The following is a 27439-nucleotide window of genomic DNA, read 5'->3' as shown; positions in this document are numbered from 1 at the left end:
AACGTCAATTCATTATGTGTGTGTGTTTCTTCAGCAGCATGTTTAGCCATGTTTACATTCAGTGACAGTGTGATCATCTCTTTGTGTGTAATAATAGCCAATCTGCAAGCTCACAGTGTGTTGAACTTATAGATCTGCTGCTATTTTCACAACTTATTTGCGACACTGCCCAACAACAATCTCCAATAATTATTGACCTAAATACATTTGTTAAAAGACTATACTTCTTTTTTTGACTAAAACTAGACTAAATCCTTTTTGAGTTTTCGTCGACTAAAACTAGACTAAAACCCTTTTGAGTTTTCGTCGACTAAAACTCGACTGAACCTATCACATATAGAAGTGACTAAAATGTGACTAAAACTAATAAGCATTTTCGTCCAAAAAACTAAATCTAAGATGGTTGTCAAAAACAACACTGGGATGGACAGGATTAGGTATTAGCATATTTGAGGGACAGTCTGTTTAACGGTTTGGAGATAAGTCAGACAATGGTTGAGAAGGTCTGCCTCCATCTTGTGCTTCTTCTAATTTTTAGAGGAGATTCTCCCATTTCAAAAAGTAAGTCTGGGGACAGACGTTCTTGGAAAAGGCCCTCAACCAATTCTTAGAGACTAAAGCAGGGATGCCATGGTTACAGCCCGCAGGCCGGACCCGGCCCAACTGTACGTCACATCCAGCCCGTTGGGTGATAAGGGGATTTTTTTTTTTCTAATTTTAAAATATAATATAAAAATATAATTTCCGGACTATAAGCCGTTACCTTTTTTTCACACGGCTTGGATGACCAGTGGCGAGAAAGTCATTCACCGGGGCTGGTCGCATGCGTGGAGCCGCTTTTGCTCGGGTCTGCCGGTGGATGCTGACAGTGTGGGGGCAGTGTGGAAAAGTCCGCGATCACCAGCGGGTTTCGGGGGGCTGGACAGCTGCGTGATGAAGAGCATGAAGGGCACACGCACAAATTTGCCTCGGGACGAGGGTGGCGGTGGGAGCGGCGGGCGAGGGAGAGACTGTGACTGACGGAGTTGTTCTGGGGTTGTTCGGTTCCGGCGCTGAAGAAGACGACTTAAGTGGTTTTAGTGTGTGGCTGATATTCAGATGCGCTCAATAGTCCAGAAATTACAGTATATATATATATTTAATTTTCATTGGAATCTTCATCTGCAGCTGTGCTGGTAGTGCTGACGATGACTAGTCATCTTTTAATTGGCTTTCATGGTTTTCATGTGCAAGCCTTTAAAGGGGAAGTAAGTAGTTTATAGTGACATCTAGAGGAGAGGCTGAAATTTACAACAAAGACCTGCTGCTCTGCTCACCCCCTCCCTTCCCTGAGCGCTACAGTATCCGCAGCTGGTCAAATGTGGTCCTCGTCGTCTTTCTCCGTGTCAGCAGATGAGGTTCGTGAGGCGAGGGAGAGGGCGAGCTACCGCGGCCGTAGCAGACAAAGCGGAGAGAGAGGAGGCGGGACTTCGGCTACAAGTAAAGAGACGCTTGATTTGTTCTCTCGCGTTTGTCCTTACAGACTCCGGTAGAAACATGGCGTCTCTCTGCTAACAGTGGCTATGCAACCGTGGCCCGTGACCATGTTATTTTAAATGACTTTTTGAAATACTACGAAAATGAAACAAAGAATATTATACAGCGACTAGACAATGCAGGAGCACATAATATGTATACAAAAGTGGATTTTGGGTAATATAAACCCATATATACTACATATTGTCCCTTTAATAAATATAATAAAATTAACAGTTTAGACTTTTATTAGACTGTTATTTAAAGGAAATGTGTTTTGTTGGCACCTAGTCTATTTTGTTGCATTTCGATTTTTAAATGTAGGCTACTTGCATGGATAGGACAATGTTAAGTTTTTAGAGGGTAACTGTCTCCTGCTTTTGGCTGTAATTGTGCGGCTATTTTGGTGCCAATGCAATTTCTTTTTGATGTGTAGGCCTTCATGAATAATTTCAAATCGCCAACCTATCCATTTGTTGAGTCAGTCTTTGGCCTTTTCAGTCCGAAAGTGTAATCTGGCCCCCTGAGATCTCACTTGAAAAGAATCTGGCCCCCTGTCCAATTTCACCCTGATTTCCACCTGGTGCGTTATGGCAGCGGAACATCAGCAACACGTTTTTGCACCATCCTCGCATCCGCGCGTTACGGCAACACAGCGGTGCCTTGGGAGGCAGTGGTATTCATGGAAGATCACGGGATAATTCTGAACAGACGGGAGATCCCGTGATAGACTGTGTGTATAAAGGAAACAACAACAACACAGCTTATTTTATTCTCCGACATGGAAGAACTGTGGATCTGTGGTGTCATAAATGATTTTGTTTCTCCGCTTTAACTATCAGTCTCTCGTCGTCCATCGTGACTTTGAAAGGGGGGCAGAAGTGTTTTTGATTCTGTGACGGACTTGCTGTCTGGTGCGATCTGCTCTGTTGAGCTTGGCGCGATCTAGCAACGGCAATGGCAAAAATAGAACTGCTACCTATCGATAGTGCTGGGAACGCTGCTGAGACATGCTGCTGAAATGCTCACATTGATTAGAATGGAAGCGATCAGCATCGGCAACCGCGCCGCTGGCGTTCCGCTGCCGTAACGTGTCCGGTGGAAATCAGGCTTTAGCCTTAGATTCATCTATGTGGCTCTGCTATGGACTGGTGAAATGTCCAGGGACAGTTCAAGGACAAGGAGCTGTGAGATAGCTGTCATAGATAGATAGATAGATCGCAGGGAGAGCGATAGGCGGGGTACACCCTGGACAGTTCGCCAGTCCATTGCAGGTCCACAGGGACAAACAACCATTCACTCTCACGCCTACGGTCAATTTAGAGTGACCAATTTACCTAATCCCCATATTGCATGTTTTTGGACTGTGGGAGGAAGCCGTGTTGATAACACCTACCATACAGTACCTTGTATAGCTTCCCCAACTGCCTCTGTCTCGCAGTCTGCTCCAGATCCTGAACCAATGCAACTTGACCGAGCCAAGCTCACTCAAGAGGAGAGACAGTTTAGAAAGGTAAAAGGACTGACTCAGCAGTAGTGGTATGGATTAGTGATGCGCGGGGCAGGTTTTTTTCCAACCCGCGGGTCCCGCATTTATTTAATCATTTGACCCGCACCATCCTGACAAATGTGCTTGAACACAGCCCATAGAGTGGCACTGGAAACGACAAATTAAAATCTTAATTAAAAAAATATATATAGCCTACGTATAAAAATAAACAATAAATAAATAAATAAATCATACAGCACGGAATCCATCGCCAGAAACAATGTCAAATGGCGGCAGATCTTGACAGCACAATTCAACACAGGCGTCGGTGACCTCAGATTTGACTTGCGTTGGAATTTTGTTACTTTTTAGGAAGCCGGTTACACTACTCTGAGACGCGTCCTTGCGGGTTACGGGTTGGCCCGCGCATCACTAGCTCATGCTTCCCTCTCGTAACTAAACCAAACATTTCCCCTTTCTGCACTCATTAATTAAAGGGATGATGAGAGTTTTTAGATAGTAATTTAGTATCCCAATCAACTATAGATTCAGTACCATTTGATTCATCAATTGATCCCAGTACCCTCAATGGTGAGCTTCTCACCCGTTTCACAAAAAGACTGTGCCTTTATCCCTCACAGTCTTACAATGTAACAACCCTCCAATTGATTGGATTACTGGGAAGGAAATGTCCTAGTAAATTCTGTCATAGTAATTGCCTGCACTCTGCACCCACACTAGTCCCAACTGTAACCCAGTCATTTCAAGATTCACCAGATTTGTTTCCTGTGTCCGAGATTTATCATTACCATGCCCATACTTCCAGTAAACATCCAGCTCTGTCCATAATGTCCATAAACCCATACACCCCTTCCCTCCTGGAAAGTTCAATGGATGACACCTCAACCAGACTAATGGCCTGTCTGGGTTGTTAAAATGAAGTTTAAGTTTAAGTTTTGAACTTAAAATAGCTTGAACTTAAAATATACAGGTAACACTTATAATATATAGAATTGCAAAGAGTGAGGGGGAGAGTGGGCACCCTTGACGAGTGCCCCTGTGGAGATTGAATCTTAGTGAGATTTCATTTGTTCTCACTGATGCACTTGGGGAGCTGTATAGTATTCTGATCTAGTCTATGAAGGAGTTTCCAAATCCAAATTTGTGAAGGACAGCAAAGAGAAATTTCCAATTCACCCTGTCAAATGCCTATTCTGCATCTAAGGATACAGTAGTGGTTTCCACATTGTTAATAACAGAATAGTCAATCAAGTCGATAAGCCTCCGAGTGTTATTGGCTGAGTGTCAACCTTTAATGAATCCTGTTCGGTCATGATGTATTAAATGGGAATATAGATATATATATAGAGTAACTAATTCTAATCTCTTTGCTAGGGTTTAACAGATAATTTTAAGATATACATTTATAAGAGATATTATGGAAGCAAATCAGTGCCATTATCCAAATTAAAAGACAAATCAAACAGAGAAATGCTTTTTAGTTTTCATGTTCGCCACAAAAAGTGTTTCATAATTCAAATGAGTTCGAAATACGGAGCGGTGCAGGATAGTGACGTCACTGGTCACTCCCCTTGTCCTTCCAATCGTGCTGAGCATAGATATGTAAACTATAGATGTCTTACGGCAGAGTGTCAAACGACAGTATTGGCCAGCAGCGCGGACGACACATCTACCCTTTACATATCTATGGTGCTGAACAGGTACTATATGACTGCCGACGACTGATTGACCAGAGTGCTGTCACAGGAAAAACAAATATTACACAACTGCAGATGAGTTAAAACTAGTGTAACAATCCCAAAAACATGGGTTAATCTCCAACAATTACCGGGGGAAACGTCTAACATCTCATTAAGGAGTCTGGTGTGTTTAGGGACAGCACCGCTGACTGTTTGTGTGTGTGCTGTGAGTCTGCGATCCTGAGAACTCCGACACATGGATCGAGGCAAACAGTAATGCTGAACTGTAGATCAGTTAAAACTACTTTAACAACGTGGGTTAATCTCAGGGAAATGTCTGACATTTCAATATTTAACCTTTAAAGAAGTCTGGTTCGCGATGGTCCTCCACTCGTTTGTGTGAGTGTGTAGCAGAGCCAGAAGAAGGGGAGTGGCCAGTGACGTCACTATCCTGCGCCGCTCCGTATTGCGAACTCATTTTTGAATTATGAGACACTTTTTGCGGCGAACATGAAAAACGAAAAAGCATTTCTCTGTTTGCTTTGTCTTTTAATTAAGGCACAGAATGAGCAGTCTTGAAGTTGAAAATTAAAATGCAGTTTGGAATATTGATTATTAATTTTATGAGTTAAAAAATTTGAAAATGAAAAAGCATTTCTGTTAATGCATTTTGATTTTAAAATTTGACATTTCAAATTGGAATTTGTTAACTTTTTGCTAGAGGATGTTTTGAAAATGAAATCTTAAATGTCATTTTCTTTATCATTTTAATTAAGACACAGAATGAGCAGTCTTGAATTTGAAAAATGAAAATTCATTTTGAAATATTGATTATTAATTTTATTTATGAGTCACAAAATGCAGCTCCATTTTGAAAATGAAAAAGCATTTCTGTTAATGCATTTTAATTTGGATAATGGCACACATTTGCTTCCATAAGATATGGGACGATAGCTAGATGGCAGTGTTGGATCTTTACCCGGTTTAAAAGCGCCATCTGTAACAATGTGGCCAAAAACGGTTACTACACTCAAATTCAAAATACTGTTGCGAGTCGTATTTTTTCTTGTTTCTTTGTGTGTGATGAGTATGAGATTATTTTACCTCTCATTACTGTTTCCCAAACAGTAATGAGAACACATAATGAGATTTCAGGTGAATCATTTATTTCCAGGAATGTGTCCCATTTGCTTATAAAGTAGTTAATAAAGTATTTATCTTGAAGCAATGAAGTATTAAATCTCCAGTTTGTAGGTGATAGTGCCGTTCTCTTTAGTAGTTTAGTAGTATCTCCTTTGGTCCACCTTAAAGGTCCGACGTAAAAAAAAAGGTGAAATTAAACTTGAGGGACAGGAAATTACATCAGCCACAGAGGTTACTGGGAGCTAGTTAGCATATAACATGGATCCACTGGACAGATGAGTCCTCTGAGGCTGGAAGTTTGTGTAGGACTCTGTGCTGTGCTGAGTCAAGAATAGAACTTTTTGCGGACTTCGCAGACTTCCTCAGACAAAGCTGACCACAAAAACATGAGTGAGTCATCTTTTTTCACACTTTGCCGACTGATAGGGCCTCCAAATATAAGAATTTAAATGATTAAAAAGTTGATTTTGCATTAAGGGGATATATTATGTCTGTCAACACGTTTTACTAAGATCTACTCGGATTCCCTGCACTTCACGAGATTCCAACAAGATGTGAGTACACGGTGGAACAGTTCCTATTAAATGCTGGAAAGTCTCTTTGCGCAAAAGCGAAACTTGGCTGCAGCGCAGCGCAGATTATGAACTCCCTGCGACACTCTCTTCTCTCTCTCTCTCTCTTGGAGCAGTTAACTAAAGAGATCAGCTGATCTGATGCATCCGTTATTCCCTTAATTACAGCGCTAAAGAGTCTTCTAAAGAAAGAATGAGACCACGGAGTGAAAACAATGAAAGGTGCGCTCTTGAGAGTCTCAACAGTTTACTAAGATCTACTTGGAGCCCCTGTATTTCATCGCGATTGTACTCGATCCTCGTCATAAAGATCATTATGTACGTGGCATATATGGATGTGTGGATAAAATTGCACACAGAGAAATTATCCATTCTGCGTTGGATATGAAGGATCTGCTTACAGCGGCGCACAATGCAGGAGAGAGAAGAGCAGAGTCAGCAGAGGCGGTGCACAGAAAAAAAAGGCCTGCACCAAATGAGGGGGACCCTCTATAATGGCAATGCCTTGACTTTAGTGATGTCAGTACACACAATCCCAGCCATAACAACAAAATTAGATAAAAATAAATAAATAAATGTTATTTACAGTATTTTATTTGTTCTATATATTTCTATTGTCTTATAATGTGGGTTCTTTACAATGTAATGTTTATTTTTTTAAGTTTGTATAGGTTTTTTAAAAGGTTATTTACATTATGTTATTGTTCTTTACATTTTTATTTTTATTTGAATTATTCTGGCATATTTACGAATGGTAATTAATTGTGATTGATCCACAGCTACCCTGTGATTGATCTGAATAAAAATTTTAATCTTTTGACAGCCCTAAATATAATATACTATAATTGCAATGCCTTGACTTTAGTGAGGTAAGTACAGTCTATGTCATAACAGTCCCAGCCATAACAACAAAATTTGATAAAAAAAAAAAACAATGGTACAGAATTGGCATAATTATTTATTTCGGTTTCGGTTTTCGGCCTTGTGTTTCTGATTTTCGGTTTCGGCCAACTGAAAATCATTATGGTGCATCCATAATTTCAACCCTTCGCATTTTGCTCCTAAAATAAATCCATACAAAGTGGATCGAACTAGGATAATATTTTCACACATCTGCATAAAAATCAACAAGTCATAGCCTAAAACATCTTTCTTTTTTCACATTGATAACCACTCTCGTGATAACACTCGATGACGTCAGCCACACAAGCTGCGCTCACTGACATAGCTATTTGTTATCAGTTAGATACTCGCCTTAGGAAAGGCTCGAGAAAGTTGACTGATGTTGTGTCCGGTCAAAAGTGAAGAAAATCGAGTCGTATTTTCAAAGTGGAACCAAGGAGGGAGAGGAAATTGGTGAGAGTTGCATGAGAAAATGCGATAACTGACAGTGTTGAGCCAGAGGCGATCGCTAGCAGTAGGCCTTATGATGGCAATGTGTGTATTAGTGTTACTGTGTATGTTGTTTGAGTGTTAATAAAATGGTGTTATTTAAGAAATGTCATAGTGCTCCTACATTTTTTTTGTGCTCCTATTTTTTTTTAAAGCTAAGCATACAGCCCTGATTGCAACATTAAAAAAAATAAATAAAATTGTTTTGTCAGACATTCTGTGGTATATGATTGTGTCATCCAGGGCCAGGATTGACGGAGTATTACTGAATTTTAAGAAGTACGAATAAATGGCATTCAAGACAAGCTGTGATGTTTCCTGATTTCTAATCTGAAATAAAATGGAACAATTATTTTTTTCTGTTTGGTTTTCTTAAATTTAAGTAAATTTGATTATTTTTAATATATTAAGTATAATAATGGGGTGAAAATAATTTGTAGTATTTGTAGTATATTAAAAGTTGAATCTGTTTTATGATATAAACACATTCTCTGGTGATGAAGTGTTTACACTTTAGATTGGCGGCTGCAAAAGCACTTGCACTTGCTTCTTTCATTACATAACAAATCATTAGCCAAACATTTACTAATGATTCAATAATGAATATTTCAAAATGAACTAATCAGTTGTAGATGACTTACAACATATCTGTGATAAGTTAACAGCATTAATTAATAATGTCAATTCATTATAATCACTTTTATTGGCTCACAAGTCATTCATAATATATCAGCAAATCATCAAGTAATCATTTACTCATGATTTGTTCATGAATATTTCATGGTTAACAAATCGTTTTCAGATGACTTACAACATATTTAATTTAGTATGAACTAATGATTTGCAAATGTTTATTCATGTTTTGTTCATGATTTGTTCATCATTACACAAGTCTTATAAAGGACTTACTAATGATTGTGATTATGAAGTGTTACTAATATGGGTACACACTCACGAATGTACACCTTTTAAAATTAAATTCTAAAACAATTAAAAACGGTTTAATAAGCAGAGCAAAAAAGAATACTTTGAAAAGCACAAACAAATATGTGTGGAGTCTGTCTTGAATATATAGTATTATTAAGCTGGTCAAGTTTGAGTGTTTTCTGAAGTTTCTTAGGCACATAAAGGGAGAAGGCAGTCCTTCCTAACTCTGTTTTTATGTGGAACAGACCATATCATGTAATCCTGTGAGTGTTTCTCATAACTTGACCTAAAAAGAGTGGACAGGTATGGAGGAGTACACTACAAAGTGCTTCGTAAATAGATAGAAGCAGTGTGTGAAGTGGGAAATGCCAGTGCCAGTACTCCCCTTATCCATATGAGGTGTGTATATCTTAAGGTGGCTGGAAATGCAAACCATTATTACAAAACATAAATCCCTTTTCCAAATCCCAAAACAAATTAACAAAGGTTACTGTCCTTACAGAAAGGGAACGTGTCAAAAGCTGCATGGTTCAAATTATGGGAAATTAGAACATCTTGTCCTTGTAATCGGTACAATGAAACGTTTAAGTGCAATATAGGGCTCCTCCAAACGTTATGGTGTAATTCAAACACTGTCCAAAACTATACAGAATTGTATCATTCACATGGTTATGGGTGTTACAATGTGGGAATGATGTTAAGTAATGATGTTGAGGCCTGTCTCGATGAGACGCGTAGTCACTAGTGGCGTCACTAGGAATGTGTCTGAAGCCGCCCCTAGAATATTCTTAAGCCCCCCTAAATAGTTATAGAGTTTTTATTTTATTTAAAAAGAAATTTTACAAAAAAAAGTGCAGACAAATTCTATATAAAATGGCCATAATCTGTTTAAATAAACAATGATGTAACCTATCATTATTCCCTTAAATATGATCATAAATCTGTCCGTTTCTCTTCACTTCATAGTGTAAGGCAGAGAGAGCCCCTTCAGTGCGTCGTTATCCAATCCATTCCACTTGTTAGAGAACGCCCACATCACTGAAAATCAATCCATGTTTTCCCTGCGACCTTGCTTGCACTCCTGCAGTGTGTTTGCACCTTGAAGCACACAGAGCGAATACAGCAGCTTAGCAGAATAACGGATGTATAATAATGGATATCAGACAGTGGCGGAGCTAGACTTATCTTTGGGGTGGCAAGGGGGGGGGGGGGGGCAAGGCTATTTCAGGGGGTCCACAGTCTATGACAATTAATTTGTTTCTCGAGCAATGAGTCTCAATCCGAGTCTCTTAAAGTTAAAATGTACATGCTAAGCACACAGGAGATCAGTTTTGTGTGTATAATTTGCAGTTTATTAACAATTTACTAAATGTATTTAATATAGTTACAACATTTTTCAATAATAACATAATTTTTACAAAAATGATGAAAATGCTCTCTCTCTGGTACTCACTCACTTAATGTTAACGTTAACTTTATACCCAAAGCAAAACAATCTTTTATCTGAACACAAAAGTGATTTTAAACAGCGACTCATTAGGAGTAGTGCTGTCAAGCGATTAAAAAAATTGAGCGATTAATTAATCTCATTTTTAATCTCACCTAAAAATTGCTGAGAAAAGCCCTCAACTTGAGGTATTTTCATTTAAATTCATTATTACATTATTTACATTTACATTCTGCTGTGTTATTGTCAAACTCTAGATAATTAGGAAACACAAATAAAAATCAGGTCCATATAATGTGGAAGTGTAGTTCTTCATGAGAAGCAGTTTTGTTCCAGTGGAAATAACTTGTTTTGATAAACAGCAAAGGTAAGACAACATTTCCGCTTGTATTTCTTGAAAGTCAGTTGTTTTGCTCTTATTTTGGGGCTGGATCCGTGAATCGCTTTTCAGTGTGTGCGCTGTAACGGTGTTTTCTGCTCCTACAGGTTTGATCCACCTGTGTTTTAACTGTGTTTTGTGAACGTAAGAATGGTTTATATGAGCTTTTAGCTGAGTTTCTGTGAGTATGCAGCATGTCTGTGTTTGTTAAAGTTAGATATGGTTTTATGACGTTTGTGACGCTGGTACCGGGGGCAACACGTTAAATATGACTGTAATTAATTAATCGCATTTAACACGATAATTTAACACCCCTAATTAGGACACACCGTAAAACTTCCTTTAGAATGAGGATTTCACTGTCCATGAAGTCTATTTAGCCTACATCTCTTCTTCTTTATCGACGTGTCATGTTAATCTTCTGTCCTGTTCTTCTAGCTCAACACACTCTCCCAACGATCAGCGGTCCTCTCCATGGATGTATAATATGAACTGGATAGTTCATATAATAGATAGAGCCAGTTCATATAGTCCGCCCCTTCGCTTCCGTTCATTCCTATGAAGCTGCTCACCCAGCGCATATGCCCAAAAAGTTTGTGACTTCCGCGTTTATTGCCGGTTTATGGGGCCCATAGAGCATGCGCAGTAGTGTCACTCCCATAATGCCTCTCGGCTATGTGAACGAGCCGTCCGCGTTATAAACTTGCTTGGCGCGTACATGAACAGCGAAAGGCATGATGGGAATACGCTAATGACGTGCGCACTTGGGGAGTCCAATCAGATTTCAGGGGGGTCCAGTGCCACATAGGCCTCCCCTCTACTGTTATCAGAAAGATTTTCAGTAAGTATTCATCACTGCTGGTAGTAACAGTTAGTTAGCTCCTTCCCCCAGCTAACAGCTAACAGCTAACAGCAAGTCCCATGTAGGTAATGAACCAAGTGCTCCCTGTTTGAAAAATAAAAACCTAGCTTGTTGTTTTGCGGTCAAAAGGTACATTCCAGGTCTTTTATGGAACTCAATATGAATATGAGATATGAAACATTTCAGTCAAGGGGCACCAAAAAAAAGACTTATTTAACTTTAGCTTTCATTGAGGAGAGTAATGATTAGAAAGTGGAGAAAGCCAAGATATTTATATAAAAGCCAAATTAGCCTGACCCAAATATCACAGCATCTTAATATTACTTTCATTTAAGTAATTAAGTTATATTTTTCAGGGCTTGAAATCACAACCATTTTAGTTATGTGCCCAAAATGTAATCTATGCGAGCAAACAATTACTTTGTTGTGAGGGAAAGTCGTGGCATTAGCCGCTATGTTGATCAGTTACTCAGTTTCACTGCGCGGAGTAATGATGCACGACTCCGTTCAGGAAATCCATTCCACAGTTTACAGCCAGCTAGCAGGCGACATGGATGTATGGCTGCCGGAAAAAAATATCACCGGCCAAAATGCCCGGAGAAATCAATGATTAATACAGAGATGGTATTTATGTATTTTATTTTTTTAAACGCCGGCATTGCATTGTGTTTCTCTGCGCTCACTGTGTGTGTGTGTGTGTGTGTATGTGTGTCGCTGTAAACGTTGTAAAAGTCGTACATATCAGACTTGCCTGTATAAAGGAGTTTATTAAAGCCTTATAATCAAAATGATGATATAACAATGATGATAATAATATTAACGCAAACAGAGCATCCATATCGGAATAGTATCGGTATCGGCAGATATCCAAATTCAGAATATCGGATTGGAGGTGAAAAAAGTGGATGGTGCATCCCTACAAAAAACCATTACAATATTATAGAGACAAGAGAAAACCCAACAGTTGACATGAGCAAACACTAGGAAAAAGGAAAGGAAAAATGGGGGACAGAGGAGAGGTGGGGGAGTGAAAGGGAAAGAGGGAGGCAAGGAGACAGAAGAGAGACTCTTTTTGAACTCCACCTTCTGCCATGGATGTATATGTTTTTGCCTGAGTTCGTTTGTTTGTCTGTCTGTCTGTCTGTCTGTTTATCTGTCTGTCTGTTAGCAGCAAAAGTCACAGCCGGATTTGGATGAAATTTGAAATGGGACCAGGAACAAGTGATTAAATTTTGGGCATGTTTAACATGGAAAACATTTGTACAAGTGTATGGATGTTCAAGTGTATGGCTTAGATAATAAACATATTGTTGAAAACTGGACCAGTATGCTGTTTGTGTTGTGTGATGCTAGTAAAAGCCAAGTTGCATAGGGTGTAAATTGAGTTAAATTAATTATATCACTTCAGAACTTATTCCTGCAACGTTTGATGGGAAGGTTCTTATTGATAGATAGATTACATGACATAAAGGCATGCATAATATTGATTTATCCATCCATCCATCCATCCATCTGTTTTCTACCGCTTTATCCTCCACCAGAGGGTCGCGGGGGGTGCTTTGCCTATCTCAGCAGACATTGGGCGATAGGCGGGGTACACCCTAGGCAGTTCGCCAGTCCCTCAGTCCCTCACAGGGCCACATATAGAGACAAACAACCATTCACTCACACTCCTACGGTCAATTTAGAGTGACCAATTCACCTAATCCCCATATTGCATGTTTTTGGACTGTGGGAGGAACCAGGAGAAAACCCACACACGTGTGGGACACCTAAAAAAGGGTAACCACAATTTTACATTATTTTTGTCATTGCAATTATTTTATAGAGAGAATTGTTTTCAATTATTTATCATTTAGTGGTGCAACACGATTATTGAGAGAGGCAGTGCGGAACCTTTGTTTCCCAAGAGTTACCCGGGGAATGGCTAGGGGGCGCAACCACTGCCGTTTCTCCTGAGACAACCTGTTATGGGGAAAAGCAACAACCGTGTCTTCACGTCTCTCTCCTTCACCTGCTTAATACAGGTACATATTTTTTAATGTGGTCTCACATCTCCGGGACCCGTAACACACACGGGGAGAATGTGCAAACTCCTTGCAGAAAGGCCCTTGTTCCAAAGTTGTTCTAAACGGGGGCTCAAACCCGTCCTGGTCTTCTTGCTGCAAAGGCAAGAGTGCTAACCACTAGACCAACCGCCGGCCATATTGCACATGTGTGTTATGGAGACACTTGCATACATTAACTTGTTTTTATGGTAAAAAAAAAATCTCCTAGTTGCTGTAAATGAGCCGATAGAAATATCTCCTCACTGAAGCTCTCATCAGCCGAGCTGTTTCAGATTGAAATCTCACCCCCAGAAGACAGAGTGTGTTGTGATTGGCCAGCCAGTGAGAGCTTTCCCAACTGTCTTGTGATTGGCCAATACCTGGAAGTGACGTAATTAGCACACCAGCTCTCAGAAGCGCAGCTCCCCCCTCTGGAACGGTGGATGCACTGCTACTCGTTATCAAAACATTGTTTTAACAATGTTTAAAAATAGCTTCTTCACGACTCCCGGCCGCAGTCCCTTTTATGACCTTTGACCCGGAGTCTGACCCAGAGTCAGAAGACACTGTCGCTCGTGAAACACCTACACAACGGACGTTATTCTTCTGCGGTTCAATGTACGCAACTGGATGTACCCGGACTAGTGCCCAGAGCAGGACGATCTGCTGTTCAGGAGAACCGCTGTTTACGTAACCAGAACAGGTTTTTTCAGAGATCTCGCTGAGCCAGAGATTACAATAAAACACAGCGTTTGTTTCGAACCTTCAGGGCTTCATAAACAAGGTAATGGCACAGATACACACCAAAAAAACAGCGTTAATACTTCCGTTCTATGGGAGCTTTAAAGCACTTTAAGACAACCACAGTGGACCAAAATCAAGTAACGTTATCCATCCTTCAATTTTCTACCGCTTTATCCTCCTGTGCCAATCTCAGCTGACATCGGGTGATAGGCGGGGTACACCCTGGACACCACCAGTCTATTACAGGATCAGATATAGAGACAAATGACCATTCAACCATTCACTCTCACACCTATGGTCAATTTAGAGTGTCCAATTTACCTAATATTGCATGTTGGAATGTGGGAGGAAGCCACACACACAGGGAGAACATGCAAACTCCATGCAGAAAGGCCCTTGTTCCAACCGTGTGGCCCCAAGTCAAGTCAATAGTTAATTTATTTATATAGCCCGGCAGTCTATAGGCCTATGGCAGTTTAACTAAGTAATGGATCAGAGTTCACTGAAACAAGCTCTAACTATAAGCTTTGAAGAGGACATTTTAAAGTTTAACTTTCAATATAGGGGTTGTGTCTGCCTCTGCAATCCAAAGTGGGAGCTATTTCCACAGGAGAGGAATACTGAATGGATAGTGACATTACCGTTTTGAACAATACTGTACAGACTAAGGGTTTTTAGTTATTAACTTTTGTGGACACTATTTTTGTATGTTTGTTTGTTAAAAAAAAAAAAAAAAACTGCACAAGAAAGTTAAAACCAACACAGTTCGTACGCTATGTTTGTGCCTCTGACAATCACAATAACTAGGTACAGTACATACTAGGTCCACATAGAGCTTCCATACATTTGCAGGAGGAAGAAATCAGCATGTCACACTATCACTATAACAGCAAAGAAAAACATTTGTAGGAAAACTTTACTAAGAACACACCATTCACTTTATTAAGACACTAGAGTAGAGGTCTCAATTTTGGGGCCCTCCTATTATAAGTGATAATGTAGTTTTTTTTACGCTCATATTGCTCACCCCTACTGAACAGATTCTCATTTGAGCAGCCCCCTAACTGACCAGACTCGATGCTCAGCGGCCCCCAGGTCATTTGAGTTTGAGACCCCTGCTGTACACTGGCCACATAATTAGGAAACACTACAGTGACTTTAATCACCTGATCACCATATTAGGAAACATTCAATGACACAGATCACATTATTAGAAACACTCCACAGACATTGTCCAGTATAGTAGAACACTATGTTATACTGAACAATAGTAATAATTATTATTATTGTGGAGAAGGATGCTTCTCTGCATAAATTATGCTGGATATAACTCGTAAGAACCTGCAGCAGCTGATCAGTAAGAATCACTCCAGTCTTTTTCTATCCATTTAATTTGCACCTACCCAAAAAATTCTTTACACCCAGTTGTCTGGTAGCACAGTGGTTCTGAAATAATAAACAAAATCATCATCATCTAACTGACTGAACACAAAGCAAATTAAACAATATGCCTTTATAAACTCAGTAATGAAATACAGTCTAACAACAGGTTGAGCCTATGGTGCCATCAACTGGCCACTAAAAATAATTACAGAATGACAACATGAAATATGTGTCCAGGCAAAAACTAGGCTAGCCGGTCTGAAAACCACTAACACATTGAGGCACACAATTAACACATGGTCATTTAAGGTAAATGGTCTGTATTTATATAGCACTTTTCATGATGACCGATTTAGCTGTTCCCTATTTCTATCTCTAATTTGATTACATTATGCTGAAAGGTTGTTGCCAATAGCCAAGTGAGTTGCCTGTTCAAGTCCCTGTCATGTCAAGGGCTGGGATACCCCTGAGCAAGTTACCCAATCCCATAACTCATTGTTGGACAATCTAAATTGACCCCAGCCACTGGGTACCACATCCAGTGTACTCCTTGTGCCAAATCAAGTATGCAAATCACCCCCTTTGGTGACCCCTTGAGAGGCAGAAGCAAAAGGAAAACAATGCTGAAAGGTTGTTACGGAATTATTTATATAACGGTAACAGTTTTCCTCGGCTAGCCTGTTTGACATCTGTTACACAACCATTAGTGTATTTTCTTTTTGTATAATGCATGTATAAAAATGTCAGTGCAAGATGGTGGCCCGAATAAAGCAAGTCCCCTGTCTACAGAACATACTGTATAAAGGCATTATGAAAATTAGAAACATACTGTCCTTAACCTCTTCTTCCCTGACCCTCTTTTTGGAGTCCCTGCTCGAAAATGACATGTCAGAACTAAATAGAGTAAATCTCTGCAGTTACGAGCTCTATGTGAATTATCTTGGTATCAAACTACAGATAACACTGGTGAGATTCCACCAGAGGTGTAAGTTTCACTGTAGATGTCACTGTGTCAGAGTAAATGTACATAGAACACAGCATAAATGAAGGATTTTTTTCTCTCGCCTAAAGAAATATTGCATTTTAAAGCAAATATCACCTTTAAATATGCAGGAGCTTAAAAACACATGGAGGTCATGTAACAACATGACATGAGCTGTGCAAAGTCTGATGCTGCTGAAATGAAGCAGAGTGAAATTACAGAGTGTAGTGGCATTCTTACTACCAAAAGGCCACTTGAGGGAATTGGAAGCTATTTCCAATGCTAGGTGGTGTACAACAATGATGTCCTCCATTGGCTTGAGTTTGACACTTTTATTAGCTTGCAAATCCTTTAAAAGTCAATTACTTGAAAACCAAAAAGACCAAAAGCTTGGTCCCAAAAGACTTAAAAACGAAAAAGAAATACTAATATTGTGACACAAAACAATTCAACTGCTGCACACACACAGACACGGTTGAAAAACTGTGTGGCTTCCCTGATCCTATAATTCCCATCTCCTCAGCTGTGTCTCCCCTATCTAACCTTTGTGTGACTAATTACCCAACCCATGCTCACAGGTGTGCAAGTAACCCATAACAACCAGTGCCTCACCAATGACACACCCACATTCACTCACACAAGCACACAGATCCAAATTGGCCACAACACAGAGGTTTTATTAAAGAGATGTCTAGGCGTTCTCTCTTTCGGCAGTTTGGCATTATCTGTGCCATTTGAGATTTCTTAGGTACCAAATGATTAAAAACCCATTTAATTTTATTTACATGTCACTACAGATCTAAAAAGAATTTGTTTTGAAGAAGAAAAAAAAGTATGATAACTCGCTCTAAATCGATGCTTCCTGTGTGGTGCGTAATAACAACTCTGTGACTCTGTAGCGTCTTCAGTTACGCAGCGCCATAGCTGTGGCTTACCTTAGTCAATTAGGGTGATTGACAGCTCGTTTTAAACCTCTAAACTGGTAGAATCAGACCCCGGTCTCCAAATGCGTGTCGGTCACTTCATTATCGAGTCAAAAAGACATAAATGCATGTGACGCATTTGTGCGGACATTCGCTTTTCTCTAATCTGAACGACCCCTCTGTAATGATCAAACAGACTGGTGGTTTTGTTTTCCGGTGGAAATAACTTGTTTTGATAAACAGCAAAGGTAAGACAACATTTCTGCTTGTATTTCTTGAAAGTCAGTTGTTGTTTTGCTCTTATTTTGGGGCTGGATCCGTGAATCTAAGCCCCCGGTATCGGGGGCAACCGTGAATAAGAGGTTAAAGGACACTGAATAACTAGTTCATGCCTTTGTCACACCTAGACTAGATTATTGTAATGCCTTAATATCAGGATGTTCCAACAAGTCTGTTTGAAAACCTTCAAGTTAATTCAAAATGCTGCAGCAAGAGTTCTGACAGGAACTAGAAAGAGAGACTATATAACTCCAGTGCTAGCTTCTCTACACTGGCTCCCTGTACAGTTTAGAATTCAATTTAAAATCCTTCTCCTCACGTACAAAGCACTTGTGGCACAAATGGTCAGGCCCCTTCATACCGGAAAGACCTAGTTTTACCTTATCACCCTAACAGATCACTTAGGTCCCAAAGTTCAGGCTTACTTGTGGTTCCCAGAGCCTTCAGTTACCAGGCTCCTCTCCTGTGGAACCAGCTCCCAATGACAGTTCGAGAGGCGGACACTCTCTCTGTATTTAAAGTTAGACTTAAAACTTTCCTTTTTGATAAATCTTATAGTTAGAGCTGGATCAGGGTAACCCGGATCATTTCTTAGTTATGCTGCTTTAGACCTAGACTGCTGTGGGAATTCCTGTGGCGCACGCACACTCACTCTCTCACACTCGGGGTATGAATATGGATTAATTGTCATTAACCTCATTCTTTCTCTCCCTAGTTTGTGTCTTTCCTTCCTTTCCTATCTCTCTCTCTCTCTCTCTCTGTGTGTGTGTCCTCGTCTTGCAGATTGCAGGATCCAGATCCAGTTTCGAGGCTACTACTATTATTATTATTATTATTATTATTATCATCATACATGTCATCACCATGGCCCTGCGATGGACTGGCGAACTGTCTATGTCTATGTCAGCTGAGGAAGGCTCAGCACCCCATGCGAGCCTCTGGTGGAGGATAAAGCGGTTAAAGTGTAACAGCCTAAAAACTCCTTCTGAACTGTGTCTGACAAAGTGTGACAGCAAAAGTAAACAAAGTATTGTTACATTGTTCTTTAATCTGCCAAGTTAGCACAAATATTTCAACAGAGCGTCACTGTTCAACAAGATACTGTAGAAATTAGACCCAAAGAAAATATGATTTCTCCAGTCATAACTGTGATTGAATGTAAAGATAAAGAAAAATACGGTACAAGGCTGCTCATGTGTTGCCGTCTACGGACTGATTGGCTGAGAGTATCCAGTGGGATATAGTGCAAACTAGCGCATTCTCATGTGCAAACTGTGTTTGGGTCCATCCACTCGCTCCAACTTCTCAAAGTGTTTTCTTGCATTACGGATGTTGATGAGCGTAGCTGCAGATGCTAGAGAAAAAAGATTAGGTTAATGTCTTGTTATGACGATTTGTTTTTTAAAATTTACATGCAAGACTGAGAAAGGCTCTCCACAGTACTTACGGATCGATGGGTCTGACATGATGACCATGACGTATGTGTTGGAGGTGAAGACGTCAATGAAGGCTGCAAAGTTGGAGTTCCTCACTTCCATGCTTTGGAAAGAGGCTGCGAGTTTGCTGGAATAAAAACAAAAGCATTAGAAAACACCACAAACCTACAGCAGTTGATGTGGGAAGTATAGAGCTCGAGATGTCACGCGACTCAGTTCAGTGTTACCATGACAGGCAAAGATGCAGTAAATTAACTAGACTGGCAATTAACTAGAATGGTGCTAGAGTTCACTACCCACTTTAAATCCAGGGAGATCCATCGATATATATTGTAAAACAACAAAATTAATATATCAGATCCTTATAATGCTTCTGGCATGCTTTTTACAAATTTAGGAACAGCCGAAACGGACATTATTCCAGAGATGTAGTATCCCAAAATCTGCAACTTCCGGATTGAATTGTAAATGGTTTATCTTTATATACCACTTTGATCAAAGTTCCTTTCTACTCCAGTTTGTCATTCACCCACACTTTCATACATTTATGTGTCACACATTGTTTCTATCACTTATCTTTCGGACCCTTTCAGACCCAGTCTTGCCCAAGGACACATCGGCATGTAGACTAGCGGAGCTGGAACTTGAACCCACAACCCATAACCTTCGAGATGAAAGATAACTCACTCTACCACTGAGCTTCCATTCAACGTCCTTACTCCAGAGAGTCACTGGAAGTTTACAAGAGCCTGAAGGGAAATAAATGAACGCTACCTGGTTTTGTGACAAACGTACTACTCTGGAGTCTACCTAAAAATAGTGTTGTTGTCACTGGATGAAGGGTAAATGTCATGTTGGAATAACATAGGACATCATTAGCATTACCACCGGGCAGTGTAATGGAAGTAACTTCTGACTAGCTCTTGGTAAATCTAGTCTGAGTCCATGATGCACCAAAAGCTAACCACCAAATCCGTTGCTTGTGTTTGTCCCCCTCGCTCTGTCTTTTTCTGCACACTGTGAGCATGTTTCAAAGCAGTGATTCCCCTCCACCATCTCTCAGGATCTGTCGTGATCCGGTAAAATGTTCTACCATTAGCTCCAACTGTTTTGACACAACATCTATCCACCATCTTCACTTTTATGATGAAAACAGCCGGAGAACAGAGGAGTTGTCTGACATATTGCCTGATTTATGAGTCCCTACATCGACATCGCCGTTGCCTGCCACAGAGGCATTACCTTGGTTGCGTGACGTCAGTTGCAGGAGCTCTAGAGATGCTGTTTTTGCAGGTTGAACTTACCTACAGCTGAGTTTGAACTGTTTGATAATGTTACTGATCTTCTCGAATCTGTGAGCATCACGCTGCTCTTTGCATTGATAGTGAGAGATCACCTGCATTTAAAAAAAATACCATGTCAGAATAAGAAGCAGCAGATCCAGATTTTCAGCCTGGTGCACCTGAGAAAATGTTTGCTCTTACCAGAAAGGTGGCTCTCTCAAACAGAAGAACTTCATCTGCCTCAATTATCTGTGCAAAATTCCTCAGGTTTGTCTCCAGCTGCTGGACATTTGGGATGAGCTGGTACACTATGCTGGACCAGGCCTGCAAAGACAAAGTCAAAATCTCTCTAAAGCTATAAGCTTTACGAGCTAAAAATTGAAAATACATATTACATTATATTACAATATATTATATGTGTTGATTCACAACCTTTGATTTGATTAGATTTAATTATTTTATTTATCTCAAACACTCAACATACTGTGACAGAAAAAAGTAATAATAATCCGAAAACACAAAAATAAACTTATTCAATTCTGTCACGCAAAACAAAATAAAGAAAATAAACAAAAACTATGCATTCGAGAAGGAGCAGGCAGAAGCATAATGCTTTTTTGGTCCTGCCCCCACTTTACAATATCATATAATGACACCATTAATATGTATATACCTTATACAGAGTTTCATCCCAGATTGATGTTCTGAAGCACGTGCAAGCCAAAGGTCTGGACAGTCTCTTTAGATCTTCTTCACGCTCTTTAAAGATCTGCAACAGTGATGTTAGTGAGTGACGGGAAATTTCACTATAAAGACCAATATCAATGTCCACACTAAACCCTTACACCCTGAAAGGAAGTTGTTGCTGGTGATGAAATAGCTATTTTTCCACCAAAGAGTGGAAAGCTAGCACTCTCTCTCTCTCGCTCTGGGATTGGTCAATGTCTCCAGTGATGCTACATATCATCGGGTAATTTTATTGTAAGACTGTAACCAGAGCACTGTGGAGCAAATTAGTTAATTTGATTAAAAATGTACCTTCATTAGCATATTCTTACATTGCTCTTTTTTTCTTGTAAAGTCAATATTGTGGTTGGCTGCAGCTTCATTGTCTGTGTGTTTTACGTTGCCGTCATAGGTTGTTGATTGGTTTGTTACACAAATGCATTGAACTACGGGTAATTTCTAGTGCCGGTATAACGGTTCATACTGAAAACTGGTATTTATATGACCAGCACAAATAATTTCCCTAAAACAACTTACCAAAATTGTCCATAAAGTATTCAAAAAAGGCAGTGAGAGAACCGAGTCCTGACTGTTAACACAATATATCTTAACATGACACATTTTTAATTTCAAATTTGATCTCTTATTTGAGTCTTTATTTAATCATAAGCTTACTTTGTTGTTTGACCTCGTCTGGCCATCAACTTGAACAAAGTTTTTAATACCGGCCCCTCTGTAATTGAGTTTGACATCCCTAAACTAAATATCAGAACCTGCAGACGCTGTTTTGTTGTTCTCTGAACTTTTCTTTTACATTTTAACATACATACAGTGGTATGCAAAAGTTTGGGCACCTCTTTAAATTTTTATGATTTTCCTTTATAAAACATTGGTTGTTTGAATAAGAAATTTCGCTAACTCGCTAACTGCAGGCACGTAACTGGTGCGTTCAAGGTGTTTTTCTAGCATAGGAATTTACATACACGATCAACAACAAAGGGCTTATGAAGCTTGTGAACATTTTTTTCATAAATAAAATATATCCACTGTACACAAAAATCCTCTGAGGCTAGAAGTTTGTGTAAAACACTGTGCTCCGCTGTGCAGCCACTCTTCCTCCCTCGCCTGCACTCTCGTATTTCACAGGGACAAGGGGGAGCTACAGTGGAGCTGTGAAGTACTCAACATTCACGGGGAAATGCTTGCTATGTCGTCATTCCGAGGGAGGTTTAAACATCGCATGTTTTATCGCCTATACTTACACTAAGTGGAACCACTAAGACATGACTGAGTCTTGTTTTTTCACATTTTGGGGACTGGTACGGCCCCCTGAGTCCCAAATATCAGTACTAAAATGATTAAAAAAGTTGATTTTGCACAATATGGGCCCTTTAAGTGTCCGTCACTCCGTCAAGGGACAACGGACTGTGGGTTGACTGTGACTGTTCTCACCATCATTCACCTCAGCTCATCTGAGATTTTTCTTGGTCTGCCACTTCGGGCCTTAACTAGAACTGTGCCTGTGGTCTTCCAATTCCTCACAATGTTCCTCAACGTTGAAACTGAGAGCTCAGGTCATTTGAGAGTTGTTTTGAGGTTCCCATGTTGCCACTCTTCAGAGAAGATGCAAAGAGGAGAAACACTTACAATTGACCTCCTTAAAAACACTTTCTCGTGATTGGATTCACCCGTGTATGGAGGTCAAGGGTCACTGAGGTTACCAAACCAATTTTGAGTTCCAATAATTAGTGCTAAAGGTATTAAAATCAATAAAATGATAAGGGTGCCTACCTTATTTGTTTAAATAATTCTTGCACACTTTCTGTAAATCATATAGACTTTTTTTCACTTCTCAAATATCACTGTGTTTGTCTCCTATATGATATATTTAACTGAAATTTCTTCATCCAATCCAAACAACCAATGATTTATAAAGGAAAATGGTGAAAATGTACAAACTTTTGCATACCACTGTACATCTTTCCTGTATTATCTGGACGTGTTCCAATAAAGTGATTAAGAAATAAATATATTGGATGGTCATTGTAGTACTGCTAAAACAACAAATCTAATGGTGGCCCAAGTACTGTATATATAATGCACAGTACTCTATATATCCATCCATCTTTTACCGCTTTATCCTGCACACAAGGGTTGCAGGGGGTGCTGTGCGAATATTAGTTGACAGGGCGATGGGCGGGGTACACCCTGGACAGTTCGCGAGTCCATCACCAGGCACACATACAGAGACAAACAACCATTCACTCTCATAATCACACCTAATCACAATTTAGAGTGTCAATCTATATATAATGTTCATATAATTACTTTATATCAACTTTATTGCCGATTGTGGCCTCAAGAATGTTACTCACAATTTATCCATCTCTACATATCAACACCCATTCTGCATCTTCCATTGAAAAAGAAAAACATAAATATGGCTGATGTTTCAATAATTAATCATTCGTTTATAATTATTAACTGGTGGATAGGTTTAGTTTTCGGAATACTCAACTGCCAATTTATTTTTAAGAAGCAAACTATTTCTTATCAATAAAATAATCAATAAAATGTTGAAATAAAAATAAAAATCACTTTAGTTTTAAGCAGATTATTAGTCGGTGTAAATATAACGACTAGAGCAACAAAGACCACATGACTAATAAAAGATGTATATAAAGTTTTTCCTCACCAGATCTCTCTGGTCTTCCTGGACCAGGTCCATTTTGTGCACAAGGCAGAAAACTTTAGCGTCAGGAGAGTTCTGCAGGATGGCCTCCAGACATGACTGGTAGTAGTGCATGTCTTTCTCCAGCTCACGGCTCTCCACATCAAATACGTAAATAAGAACCTCAACATTTCTGAAAATGTTGTCCCTCTGGCTGGTGAAGTAGTTCTCCATGAAGGTGTCTTGGCTGATGAGTAGAGAAGCACAGAGCAGTATTTAAAAAGGGACAGTTCAGGTTCATTGAAGTGTGGTTTAAAGAAGCACTGATCAGACTATAACATAGATGCTGTTAAAACATGTCTGCTAGCAGGGATGCAAGAAAGAAGAAGAAAAAAAAGTTCATAGCATCTACACCTACTTAAAAGCTTTAAGAATGGGATTAGACACAGATAAAATTTAATTTTACATTACAGCACACAGGATCCATTGTTCCATGTGAACATGGACATCACTGAGTTTAAAGTTGTGTCTTGTAGAACTGCATTGTGTGTTCATAATAAACAAAAAAGTACATTAATGCAACTACTTTTCTCTTTTATAGAATTTGCAGCATTGGTTCTATGAAAATCTCTTTAAAGTAAAATTGGTGTGGCAACTCAAAAATATCTAAATGAATCAATCTTGAATTGAAATTATTCAAACTAAATCAGATCGGGGCTGGAATTCAGCAGTTATACCCAGCCCTACTAGGTCCTTTTTTCGCAGTCGTCTGCATCTTAAGCTGCTTTGTGGTGCAGAGGGTGCACAAAGGGTGTCAGTACTGAATATGTAAAAAAAAACCTTTCCCTTCAACAGTGGTTTAATAATAGAGAGATGTACTTTACCCTCCACAGTCCCACAGGTTTAGAACCAGATTGCCAAGAAAGCGCACGTGGGAATGTTCCACATCAACTGCATTCAACAGAAGAGTGTCACATTTTATTTAGATGATGAAAAAGTCACAAACCACATTCAGAATGTATCATTATATTGTACATTTCATTAAAAATGCTCTTACTTGTAGCTCCAAGGCGACGTGTGTCTCTGGCTATGTAATTGGCAAAGATGATTGATCTCATACTGGTCTTTCCAGACCCACTTTTTCCCATCAGTAGTACCTGAAAACACATTTGTATATAAGTTGCAAATTGTTAAACAAGATGTAAATAGGAAGTCATCACATGGTTATTAGTTATTAAATTGTGTAGAAGGGCAAGATTTTTAATCTGGAGATGCTGTAGAGAATGTTCTGCAGCTGCAATATTCTCCAGCATGACCAGTTTGGTCGTGGTCAGTGATGGTCTGGGTAGGAATATCCTTGGAGGGCCGCACAGACCTCCATGTGCTAGTCAGAGGTACCCTGACTGCTGTTAGGTACTGGGATGAGATCCTCAGACCATGTTAGACCATATGCTGGTGCAGTGGGCCCTGGGTTCCTTCTGGTGCCTGACAATGCCCAAGCTAATGTGGTGTGCCAGCAGTTCCTGGATGACGGCAATATTGATGCTATTGACTGGCCCTCCTGTTCCTGAATCCAACTGAGTAGCCCTGGGACATCATGTATCCTTGTATCCATCACTGCCATGTCGCACCACAGACTGTCCGAGCTGAGTGGTGCTCTGATCCAGGTTTGGGAAGAGATTCCCCAGGAGACCATGTCTCGTCTCGTCTCATCAGGAGCCTGCCCAGACTTTGTAGGGAGTACATACAGGCATGTGGAGGCTGCAATGCTGTGGCACTACTTAGCCCCATTATGAGCCGTCTTGAGGAAATTCAGAGAAGTTGGATCAGCCTGTGATCTCAATTTTTCAAATTTTGAGTAAGACTCTAAATCCAGTGCTCAATGGGTTAATGGTTTTGGTTTACATTATCTTGTTCTCAACTAATGTAATCAAGATCTTCAATTGGAATATTTGATCAATCAAGATCTGGGAAATGTCCTCTTTAATTTTTGACCAGTGTAAATAAAAATGAAAAAGTAATGGTGGTGAGGGCACAGTACATACATCAATGAGGTAGCAGCCTATTCAGTTTTGGGGCCCTGAATCTTTTGAAAACGTCCTGGAGTGGGAAAATCTCAAAAAGCCACAGACAACCAACATGCTACTGTGGGAAAACAATGATGTCATAAACAGTCACCTTTTTCTTCATCGCTGAGCTTGACATCCCCCTAAGCAGCAGCAGCAGAAGCAGCAGACACTGTGTGTTGTGTGTTGTGTGAGCGGCAGGTCAGATGACGCTCTCTCTCTTTCCTTTTGCTGCGGAGTAAAGTGCAAACAAATCTTGATCTCACTCTGCTGCCAGTGAAAAACCCTGTGTTAGCCACAGAAGACAAATGTGTGACAAATGAGCTCAACACACGCAGGGGAAATTTGTATGAACATCTTACCAATGCTCGTCAAGCTCGTCTCCGTTCCGGAGTAAACATCTAAGCTAATGCTAATGCTAGCACGACAGACACTTACATGTCAGTTGGCTTAGCCAGGCTAAACGGCTAGCTTGCTGAATTCAAATTCAAAAGAGTGTCCTCTACTTACCGAGTTTCTTCTATTCACAGTCAAAGTGTGTCTCCTGGTTAGTTTTTAGGAAAACAGAGACACCCACATTAGTTTGTGGCAACAGCCAGTGAAGTCAGGATCAGCTGCTTCCTGTTTACGACAAAGTCACATGATGAGGTAAATGAATGTAACCCCGAGTTTCGTCTTACAAGTTTGTTTGTTTTAAATATTGTTTTATTAATACACGAAACGGTTTACAGTATATTCTCAGCAAACAACACAGTAAAACAGAAATAAAATAAAAGAGAAAAACATATAACGATTTTTTTTTTTTACATTTTGACATGATTAAGAGATTAATCAAATACATAGAGCTGCTTAATTGTGCTCTGTTTTCAAACAGGGCAAACACACATTCTTCCAAAACAACAAAACAAAAAAATCACAATGTTATTATGGATATTACAATGGAATAAGTGTTATTAAGTTTTATTTGAAAGTATTCAAGTGTTTATTAAGCGACTGGTAGCATCGGTTAACAGGGTAATGGTTCACTGTTTATGGGAGTACTGAATAAGCATTACTCAACTATAATTAAGCTATATTAATGCTCCTTGTTACCCTTGTTGTAGGATCATGTTTTGCTGAACAAAGATTTTCACAAATATATTAAACCATGTATTAAGGATTGTTAATCTTTACTAATGCTCCTTGTAAACCTTAAACAACCACACAGATACTAAACATTAATTTCCCACTTTTCAACGATCACCAGCAACATTTATAAATCCAATCAAATTTTATTCATAAAGCACATTTAAAAAAAGAAAAGCAGTTTACCAAAAATAACTAAACAGATGTAAAAAAATAAATAAATGAATTAGACACGACATCTCACCCATTAAATGCAGAACAACAGACATTGTCTCAAGGAGAACAAGTGAGTCTTTAAAGAGGTTTAAAATTGGACAGTGAATGAGCCTGTCTAATGTGCAATGGCA

General features: G+C 39.5%; 1 protein-coding gene across 2 annotated transcripts; it reads right to left on the bottom strand.

Moving 5' to 3' along the window:
- Positions 1–18754: 18754 nt before the first annotated feature.
- On the bottom strand, positions 18755–26599 carry rraga (Ras-related GTP binding A). 2 transcript variants are annotated; one of them, XM_083901687.1, is made up of 10 exons: positions 26478–26599; positions 26080–26253; positions 24959–25058; positions 24786–24852; positions 23926–24148; positions 21178–21273; positions 20706–20828; positions 20526–20617; positions 19233–19348; positions 18755–19139 (listed from the first exon to the last, which is right to left on the bottom strand). In XM_083901687.1, exons 2-10 carry the CDS (start codon positions 26104–26106, stop codon positions 19036–19038), a joined length of 948 nt encoding a protein of 315 aa, XP_083757813.1. In that variant the 5' UTR covers positions 26107–26253; positions 26478–26599; the 3' UTR covers positions 18755–19035. The 2 variants fall into 2 exon arrangements, with proteins under 2 accessions (XP_083757813.1, XP_083757812.1); XM_083901686.1 differs by having other exon boundaries at positions 26080–26198.
- Between the last annotated feature and the right edge of the window lie 840 nt (positions 26600–27439).

This window comes from Microchirus variegatus (assembly GCF_963457635.1).
Source record: "Microchirus variegatus genome assembly, chromosome: 15".
Lineage (NCBI taxonomy): Eukaryota > Metazoa > Chordata > Actinopteri > Pleuronectiformes > Soleidae > Microchirus > Microchirus variegatus.
The sequence above is the reverse complement of the archived record's forward strand: the minus strand, read 5'-3'. Positions and strand labels throughout refer to the sequence as shown.

What these genes read in the sequence shown, in the direction of transcription:
- rraga (XM_083901687.1), bottom strand. Translation starts at nt 26,106, where the DNA reads ATGTCAAGCTCAGCGATGAAGAAAAAG. An exon ending in ACGTCGCCTTGGAGCTACAA is followed by an intron (nt 24,853 to 24,958) that starts GTAAGAGCATTT and finishes TGTTGAATGCAG; the next exon opens with TTGATGTGGAACATTCCCAC. An exon ending in AGGAAGACCAGAGAGATCTG is followed by an intron (nt 21,274 to 23,925) that starts GTGAGGAAAAAC and finishes TCACTGTTGCAG; the next exon opens with ATCTTTAAAGAGCGTGAAGA.